Source organism: Phaethon lepturus, unplaced genomic scaffold (genome assembly GCF_000687285.1).
Source record: "Phaethon lepturus isolate BGI_N335 unplaced genomic scaffold, ASM68728v1 scaffold35268, whole genome shotgun sequence".
Taxonomy (NCBI): domain Eukaryota; kingdom Metazoa; phylum Chordata; class Aves; order Phaethontiformes; family Phaethontidae; genus Phaethon; species Phaethon lepturus.
The window spans coordinates 1-10,403 of NW_010560377.1; the positions used below are offsets into that span (position 1 = coordinate 1).

General features: G+C 43.5%; 1 protein-coding gene across 1 annotated transcript; it reads left to right on the forward strand.

Annotated features, from left to right (window-relative positions):
- Positions 1-6: 6 nt before the first annotated feature.
- EIF4A3 (eukaryotic translation initiation factor 4A3) lies at positions 7-7,196 on the forward strand (the record flags this gene model as incomplete). The annotated part of the gene is made up of 11 exons (XM_010293653.1): positions 7-77; positions 874-940; positions 1,930-1,992; positions 2,454-2,586; positions 3,616-3,696; positions 4,136-4,277; positions 5,123-5,261; positions 5,758-5,873; positions 6,431-6,538; positions 6,625-6,752; positions 6,991-7,196. Coding segments are annotated over 11 exons (1,065 nt in total), but the record flags the coding sequence as incomplete, so codon positions are not given.
- Positions 7,197-10,403: the final 3,207 nt, after the last annotated feature.

Below are 10,403 nucleotides of genomic sequence, written 5' to 3' on the forward strand. Positions count from 1 at the left end.
CTAGGTTTTGAGAAGCCCTCGGCCATCCAGCAGAGAGCCATCAAGCAGATCATCAAGGGGAGGGACGTGATCGCCCAGTAAGTGGGGCTGCCGGCGAGGGTGCGGCCTGCTCGTGGGTGGGAGGGGCGTGTGCCCTGAGGGGGCTGCGGGCCCGGGAGGCGGGGGGGTCGGTCACGATAGGTGCCTGAAATTGGAAGCGACATCTATCAGCCGTGGTCCTCGGCTGCTGCTGCTTGGCAGGATAGGGAGATCACATCACGAGTGATACGGGGTGAAATTGGCTAACTTGCACATAGACTGTGATCCTAACAGTTGTTAATGTCAGAGTTCATAATGTCACTGTAATAAAGATTCGGCCAAGATATTGTGTGTTCTCAGTGATGGGGCTCTGAGAATCTTGGGAATGTTTTCAGCAAAGCCAGAGAAGTATAGAGACAACTGCAGTCTCAATCAAGGGAAAAAGTAAGCCAAAGAAAATCTGTTATGTCCCTAGAGACAAAGAAGGATGTGCATCCCACTGAAAAAAATCCTTTCTAGATCACTGTGGGAATTGCTAACCCTCCAAATTGAATTGGCTTGTCTACCATTTACTTAAAAGAAAAAAAATTATGTATGACAAATTGCAAGAAGTTAAAATAGGAAGTAAACATGCCAGAGCTGGAGACCCTGCAACAGAGTGCTCTATCTCTGATATTGCAGTTCTCAAAACTGCTTTCCTGCAGATCGTGCTGTGATGGTAACAGAACTTTGTCAGATGCACTGTTGACTTCTTGCAGTGAAGGAGTGGCAAAGAGCAGAGGGGTGGAATATATTGAAATTGCCTATATTGTTTATCCAGACATCCGGAGTATTCACTAAATATTTGTTTCTCAGGTCACAGTCAGGAACAGGGAAGACAGCAACATTCTCCATCTCTGTTCTGCAGTGTCTGGATATACAGGTAATTTCATAGCACATGCTAAAAATGTTTTTTAACTAAATCATTATAGAGTTTTCATCACAAAAGCCTTCAATTTTAGAGTGAATAAATGAAGATTTACATTGATATATTTGAATTACGCGCAGTGAACTTCAAACAAATTTCTGACTGAAAATTTCACTAGACTCGACTCTGTAACAATTTAACTGTTTAACCCACCTTGGCAAAACAAGTTCAGATAAAGTCTTGTAATTATAAAGTTGGCTATAACAGCTGACCTCTTCCACGTACTTATCAGAGGGCTAAGTTAACCTGTCTGGACAGTCAGCACACATTGCACAGAATCAAGCCTAGATTTTTGACTGACAGATGTTTGCTTTTGTTCTATTCAGGGGTATCCAATTTTTTTTTAAGTATAACTTGAACGTGTAGATGCTGTTGAATAAAATGATAGTTTTCTGTGGGCCAGTACCCTCTTAAATAAAGCGTAGATTGTTATTCACCTGTCACTGCCTAAGGACATAAAAGTAAATGTTGCAGGTACTAAATGAAGAAGTCAGCTTTATGCTTCATTTCTGTGAAGTGCTTATATTTCAAACGTGACACTTTAAAATGTTATCTTGTAATCCTTGTGCAATGCAAGGTTTTCATCTGAGAACATACAAAATTGAAGTTATTTGAATTTGTTTATATTCTTCTGCAAGAAAAGTACACACTTTTGTAATTGTTTTCAGAAATTAGGTTGGAATGAAAAATGACTTATCAAAGAATTGTTGAAGTGCTGTCTTGTCAAAAGTAACTTAATTAAGAGACTGTTACTGTGTAAATGCACTGTATGAGAGCAGCTTCCTAGGTGTACTGACCCTTGCAAACATTAGGTTTTAGCATAAAATTCTATGATTAATCCTTCAGAGGTGACATTCAGAGTACTGTGGAATCCATAATCTCTGTTGCACTTGGATGGTATCTGCTCTGTGATTAACTGCCATGTGATCACCTGTTTCAATTAGGTTCGCGAGACCCAGGCATTGATCTTGGCACCAACTCGGGAGCTGGCTGTACAGATTCAGAAGGTAGGAGCATTTAAATCGCCCGTTGTAAAGCACTCACAAGGCCTGGGGCCAATTCTCAGGTGTTCCCCAGTGGAGCTCAAAGCACGGCTTCTGTTTTTTCCTTCTGTTCCTGAAAGGAATAAGAAATTTTTGATAAAAGAGCTGGTTTTCTCATCTGTATTATACCTGTTCTTGCTTACATGACCACGTTGGCTAGCAGTCTGAGGTTTTACACACTCCTAACTGAATTTCTAAGGACAGCACTTTCAAAGTAGTTGTGATCCCTGGGATCACAGTTCCCAGTGTTTGAAAGGCTGCTGCTGAGGACATTTGGGTAACAGACATTAAAAATCCCTCTAACTGCTTGTGCGTACATGTCTTTAATAAAAAACACTGTATGGCTTATGCAGACCTGCATCTCTTCACAAATACAAACTTTATGAGAGCTCAGTTAATTAAGCCATTCTTTTGTATCCACACAGGGTCTTCTTGCTCTGGGAGACTACATGAATGTCCAGTGTCACGCCTGCATCGGAGGGACGAACGTGGGCGAAGATATCCGAAAACTGGATTATGGGCAGCATGTTGTTGCTGGCACTCCAGGCCGTGTGTTTGGTAAGGAGATGTGGGAGGCTACATCACCTCTAGGTTCAAACCTGAGTTGAGCCATGGGAGCCACCTGCAACTTTTGTGTGCTTAGATTTGAAATAGCATGCAAATTACATTTATTGTGATAACATTAATGTGAAGTATAACAAGGTAACAACTTACTGTCGTAATAGCTGGAAAAGACTTGAAAGAAATCAACAGTGATAGTATTTGGATTTTCTCTGTTTATAATGTGCTTTTCATTGTTGAAAGGTTTCTCTATATGGTGGCATGGGAATGAAGAGTATTTTTTAAACAGAATATATTACAGGCCCAGGAAATACTTCAGAATCTTGGAGGAGATAGGAACTGGATCTATCTGAATGTCAAAGTTAGGTCCACATTTTCTGTGTACTGGCCATCGCGCTCTCTGTTAAATCAGGTGCACTTGCTGCTGGTACTTTCTGGTTTCATTGCATGAAGATTTTTGTATTTACTGTTAAAGGCAGTTACCACAGTGATAGTGTTAGCCTTTAAGCTCACATCTGGATCTCTGAGAAGCAGGCAGCACTTTCTTACACAAGCACCTGTCACTAGGAGAACATAGAGCTCCACAAGCAAAACAACCCAAAACATTAGGAGCTGCTGAACTGGGCTGGCTTTGAACAGCACACTAATAACAAATACTTTTCTATCGCAGTATTAAGGGAGTACACAAACCTATGTGCTCTTTCAAACAGCATGTGGATTTGCCCGGTCTGTTGGCAAAAAGTTCATGTAGCATTTTGCAGAAATCCAGCTGCAGTTAGCAAATAGCATCCCATGGCTTGGACTCCCAGAGCTTCCCTGCAGTCAGTGCTCTCTTGGCCGGGCTGCAGAGACTTCCCCCTGAGTTGCAGGGTGCAGCAGGCATACTGTGGCCCTTGGATGTGCCTTCCGTCACCAGACGCCAGTCTCTGTTGGCAACAGGGGAAGTGCCTGACCCTCCTCTGCCAAAATGCCCTGGCAGCAGTGTAGGCTCACTTGCTTTTCATCTTACAAAGTGAAATCTTACAGATATGATTCGTCGTCGAAGTTTAAGGACTCGTGCCATCAAAATGCTGGTTTTGGATGAAGCAGATGAAATGCTCAATAAAGGTAAAATATTTGTCTCCCCTTTACTTCCTTTCTTCTCACCTCTCTGAGATTCCAGGGTGTCCCAGCTGGCAGTCCTGCTTCAAAAAACAATTGGTTTTGTCAAAGTAAGGTAGGCAATTGTATTTAATTATGGGCTGTAACAGGTTAAACTACTGAAGATGTCTTGTCTGATTTAGTTGCAGTGTCCTATTCAATAGTTACAAATTCTCGAGTACTGACATTCATATTTTATTGTGTACCATGGCCACATTATAGTGGATTTAGGAAAATTGGGAAGAGATGAGCAGTATGTGATACTGGCTTTGAGTTACTGATTCTCTCATTAATATTCATCTCATGGCATAGACCCAATACTGAATTCCAGATCAAATTGTGAAAGAGCAAGATATTCAGGAGAAACATGTGCTAACTGTTTTGTGCTACCTGATACGCTTTTTAGGTTTTAAGGAGCAGATTTATGATGTGTACAGATACTTGCCTCCAGCTACACAGGTGGTTCTGATCAGTGCCACTTTGCCTCATGAAATTCTGGAGATGACCAACAAATTCATGACAGACCCCATTCGCATCTTGGTGAAACGGTGAGTGAGTTTCCTTGGAAAGAACAGGAGCTCTTTGAGTTGATCCAGCCTTGGGCAGTTTACAGTATTAACTGATTTAAATGTGCAGAGTCTGTCTCATGTTCCTTCTCACCATTGCAGTTTGTTTAGGTGTTTGCAGACATCCTCATGTCCTGTTTTCCAGCAGAGGCCAACTCGTCTCTGACTTTATCCTAGTCCAGTTCTGTTTGCTGCTGCTCAGCCTGACTGCCCCCTCATCCTCCCCATGTATAGCAGTGTCTTCTCTTGGAAATCCATGTTTCACACCTAGCCAATTCCCATGCTTCTCCAGAGGATTTTTGTAGGCCTCCATTAATTTGCTATATAGCAAGCTAAATAAGCCTTTAGCTAACAGATCCTGAGTGCCCTTGGAGGTGTTGCTTATGCCCGTTGGTGGCACAGGTCCTCATGCACTGAAACTCAGTAGGAGTCAAGAGGAGTAAGTGTAAGCAACCTGACAGGAGAAGCCTGCCTCTTGCCTGATATCTTACACTGCCCCATTTATCTTTCTTCAGTCTCTCTCGTCAAAAGCTTGAATGTAAAATGATAACAGAAATACTTCCCTTTGAAGATGTCTGTCTAGAGCAGAGAGAGTGCCCTGGGAGTTCTGCTCTCTGTTGCACGGGTCGCATTGGAGGCCCTTCTTTAGAGCAGAGTTCTCCAGGGACTTTCTGGAACAACTTTGACTTGACTTGTGTATAGACCCAGCAACCCACTGCACACAGGGCAGAGGTGTGACCTCTGCTTGAAGCACATCCAGCCCTTCTAACTGCACTGTATGTATTCACCTACTTGTGGTGTGGTATAGCTGTTATTCTTCCCTGCAGTGATGAGTTGACCCTCGAAGGAATCAAGCAGTTTTTCGTGGCTGTGGAGAGGGAAGAATGGAAGTTTGACACCTTGTGCGATCTCTACGACACACTCACAATAACCCAGGCTGTCATCTTCTGTAACACCAAGAGAAAGGTACAGCAGCCATCAGATGGGCATGTTACTTTCAGAGGGTGACTCAGAGGAGAATGCTAGGACAAACCCAGTTAAGAGGTCTGGTGGTTTCCCTGTTTCGGAGTAGTTTAGTAAGAACAGAGGTTAAACATTTGTCTTTAGGATGTGCCTAGCTTAAACAACTAGTTATAGGCCGGCCTGATGTAGTTCCCTTTTTAGAGAAGTAGAACTGATTAGGTAAGAATGTGCTTATTCTTCAAATTGCTTACAATTCCTGAAACAAAAACATGCTTTCCGAATAGATGTCCTTAATTCCTTTCCTTTCAGGGCTCCTGGAGCCATGTATCATATAGCTGATGCTTTGTAAGGATTACTTACTGCCTTTAGCTCCAGAATGCTTGATAAATTGTCTCTCGGTCCTTACCAGCATATGTCTCTGCAAACATTCTCGAAGCAACTAGCACGTTTAGCTGTCCTGAGCAAAGAGCTAACCCAGGTTGTTTGGCTGTATGCACAGGTGGACTGGCTCACAGAGAAGATGAGAGAAGCCAACTTCACAGTTTCATCTATGCATGGGGACATGCCACAGAAGGAGAGAGAGTCTATTATGAAAGAGTTCAGATCTGGCGCAAGGTACATGCCTTCAACAATGTTGCTTACAGCCTCAGAGCAGGATTTCTTCTAGTGTCTGAAGGGAACAGGCCTCAGAAACCCATAAAACCTCTCTTCTCTCAAGGCCATATTCAGCAGAAATTAGGAAGAGTTCTGATTCCCATCTATCCCCCTGTGGTGGTGCAGGGTTGGGAGATGATTGCCAGTTTCCAAGGAGGAATAATTCTATGCCTGGAAGTATAAGCAATCTGTTTTATTTTGCTGAAGAGGTTGGGAGTTGCTGCATTTAAAATAAGTGAAGGAAAAAACTATTTGGGCTCTGTCCTGCATTTTAAACTTTTCAGAGCATCATATTCTTTCTGAAAGATCAAAGCTGTCTTGGTGTGATGCGTGTTCACTGAAGTGATGCTGCATGGAACAGCTTTTCTGGCAGCAAAATGTGGATGCTGCCACTGTGGTGCAGGGAGGGAGGAGTGCAGAATAGCAGGGAATGCCCTGTGCTGGAGACTGTAACTTCTCAGCTCTCACATCCACCTCAGTGGGGTGCAACAGCCCTAACTGTCCCCTTCTCTTTCCAGCCGAGTCCTTATTTCAACAGATGTTTGGGCTAGAGGCCTGGATGTGCCTCAGGTGTCCCTTATCATTAACTATGACCTACCCAACAACAGAGAACTCTATATACACAGGTAAGCTCAGCCTTCACATGGGGGAGTGTGGCTGGTTTACCTATCCCCAAGGTGGCTCCATTCTCTCTTTCCTTCTGCCTCCCCAGAATTGGCCGGTCAGGCAGATACGGCCGAAAAGGTGTAGCAATCAACTTTGTGAAGAATGATGACATCCGCATCCTGCGAGACATTGAGCAGTACTACTCCACTCAGATAGATGAGATGCCCATGAATGGTGAGTGCAGGCCAGCCCCAGCAAGGCTGCTGCCCTCCTCCAGTTGGCAACAGGTGTGCTGCTGGAAGAGAAATGCAAAATGTTTTGTTTTGCCATGTGCCTCATTCCCAAGCCCGATCCTTCTTTGCTTCCCCCTGGGGAGAAACATAGGAACAGCAGCAGGTGCACTGTACTGCTGAGCCATGGCTCTCGGTACACTCAGTGCATACTTACATTCTCTCTTTTTCTCTCATTTCAGTTGCTGATCTTATCTGAAGGTCCGTGTTTACCAGGGAGTTGTACTCATACTGTCTGGTAGCCTCCATAATTCTGGTTTGGACCCACATCCTCTTATCATATTGCTCATCATGTGTTCTTGAGTCGATGTGCACTTGAGAACTTGTGTAAATAATGTCTTTACTCCCACCCATGTTTTTCAATAAAAAAGAGGAAGTTTTACCATAACCTGTGCTTAATTACTTTAACCCAAGATAGTAACAGGCAGGGAGTTTTGAGATACTGCCATACTTGGCTAGCACAATCAAAACAACATTCAACACTCAGTATATCTAGGTTCATAAAATACAGGGCTTCCTGTTCACCACCCTTCCATTATTGCTGGATCATGCTATCTGATGTACTTTTTAGTTTCTTTAACTTGACTCTAAGAATTAGCCATCGACAGGAAAAATCTGTGGCCTGGCCCTAGCCTGGTCTGACAAAATTGAGTTACAAGAGAACCAGAAAATAAGTTTCCTGTTTATGTCTTTCTGGAGCCAGAAATTGTATCACTTGTGCTGGATGAGTATTTGTCCTCCCAAGGAACCCAGCAACTTGAGCAGGCACTTGTGAGGGTGAGTGCCTCTTTTAACTTGATGCCATCTGGAAAAATACATTCTTATCAGCCTTTCCTGAAGTAACAAAAAGAGCAAGTATCTTTCATCTTCACCTTCTGCACCCCTTTGCTATAGCTTGTTACATCTTCCCAGTCATCTCTCCTCACCTCTCTCCCTACAGCATCACGCTGTACTTCATTTTGCCAGCCATTGTGTCTTCCATGTAGCTTTCCTCCTAGCTCTGCTGTATCCTTTTCGAGGCAAGGGTTGGCCAGAGCTGTCCTGCTAGCATGGGTTATGTTTTACTCTGTTTTTTCTGTTAAATTGGTTTTTGCTTGCTCAGGGAGGATGGGGGAAGCAAGGCCTGAGTACACAAACTTCAGTTTCCACAGAACTGTAACAGCTCTTGGAGCTCCTTTTCCTGAGTCAAGCAGCAAAGTATCCCTGGGTAGGGAAAGCATCTATTCCCTCATCTCCTTTATGTCCCCATGTATTCCACTGGTAAAGTTCCTCTGTTCTGCTATACCTGCTCTGTGCACAATCCTGATATTCTTAGCAGTACATAGGCAAAAATTGAGAAATACTAACTTTATTTTACTAAGAAAGAACACTAATTCTAAGGGGTTGCCTAACAGAGGTGAGGCTGCTACAACTTCATGCCCCCATGTGCAACCAGCAGCAAGGCTGAGCCAGCACATACACAACACATGATCGCACCACCCATGCAGGTCGATTGATGTTCAGCACTGACACAAACAGCACCAATACACATTCATCCTGTCCCTCTCCAGCTGATTAGGATGAAGGTCTGTTAGTGGGAAATAAACACACACAAGCTCCACTAACTGGGCAAGGAGGCTGTTCATCCAGTAGCTGGCCTCTGGATCACCAGTCTGCTGCAGTAGCTGGCACATGGACATGGCACACAGCCCCAGTCCAGGTGCTGGTTCAGACCACCCTTGCACATACACACAGTGGACGCCCTCAGTAACTGGCCCTTGGAGTCTCTTGTTTCCAATTGCCTCCCATAGAGGGAGGCACACACATACACAGGTCTCAGCTGAGCCACAGACCCTCCAACAATTGGCTTCAACCTCCTGGTTAATCCAGTTGCCTCATGCAGAAATAGATGCATATTCAGCCCAGACTTACAGCTACTTTAATTCCTGGTTCCTAGGACCCTTATCCTACTTACTGGCTAAATCTGGCTTGATACTCATACACTGACACACCTCCTCACTCTGCTGTTGCTGGCATTTGCTTTTCACTTGCTCCAGCTTGCTGGCCCTCCAAACATACATCCCCTGTGACCCAATGTCCCACTTCAGTTGCTGGCACTTAGAGCTCCATGCACATAGAACGGAGTCCCTTCTCCCAGGAAGAGGGAGAAAAATTGAGTTAACAGAAAAATAAGACAGAGCCAGAAAAGAACACTCACCAGCAACCTGTTACCACATGACCTGCCCCTTCTACCCCTTCATCATGTTTCCTACACTTGGTCCTCCCAAAAGTAACTTTGGCTCTTTTCCTTCTCCTACCTTTGATCCCTCCCACAAAGCTGGGAATGTTTTTGCATTAATTCTGCAACTTCTTGGCAGAGCATTCAGGAATTCTTCCCGTTATATGGCTTGTTTCGGTCCTCTACTAGGACAACAGAGTCTGGATAAAGCCTTCCAGCTTCACTGTCCACATCCTGGACAGATTTCCACTCTTGCCATCACTACAGGGCAAGCAGGGCCTGGCACCAGCCTCAAATCTGACTTGTACCTTCCCAGAAAATGCAAGAAGCAAAGGCAAGCTTGGCCCTCTAAGCCTATGTGACTCTAGTCGTTTGACTAATAAAGAGATTCATCACCAAAGCATTAGATTGTTTAAATAACAGTATTTAATCTGTACAGTTTGAGAGAAGATACCATAAAATGCAACATTCCTACCTCATCTTCAGCATCATTCACCTGGAGCTGAGCCCTCATCTCCAGAGGGCAGGTAACCACCACTCCCCAGCAGTTCTTTATGGTACAAAAGTCACAGTGCAATTGCTTTAGTCCTAGACAGATGATTTCCCTCATGAAAGAGAGGGGAGACTGATGAAGCTCAAATGTTGATGGAAATTGTTACCATTTAGGAATGCAAAAAAACGCAGCTATTAGCTATTACACAGTCATCTCCAGCTGAAACTACAGCAGTTATTTAGCTGCCTTTACACTCCACACACTCTGAAAATGCCTTAGTTGGCATTGATTTAGTCAAGAGTGAAAACAGAGCCAGTAAGAAGATTTCAGAATTATACAGTTGGAGGGCAGAAGCTGACAAGCAACTCTACAAGTCAAGAAGCATGCTTTAGAATACCATAAAGTTTTCCTATACAGGGAGGGGATATGAGCTAGACAGATGTTATCTTTCAGAGACAAGCATGAGAGGAACATCAGCTTCAACAGAAAGCTATGAAGTACAATAGACAATTTGTTCATATAATTGTCAGGATAAGTATTTGACATAGTTTAGTTTATGTAGTAGAACACATACTCAAACATCTTTTAAAAATAAGCACAAATTTCATTTCATATATACACAACTGATTTTAATCATGTATTGAAAATAAATTACAGGAAATAACTTTAAAATGCAACAGAAGACAAGAGTTTCACAACAAACATTCCCATTGATTTTCCCAAGGGGGTGAGAGATTGCAGTGCTCAAGGCAGGTAAATATCACAAATATATCAAAAAATTCAAATTGTTGATGCATTCACACATGTACATGAGCCACAAACATTCCTTTACAGGGACTGCACTTAGCTACCACAGAACCAGGTTTTGCCATAAACTACAAAAC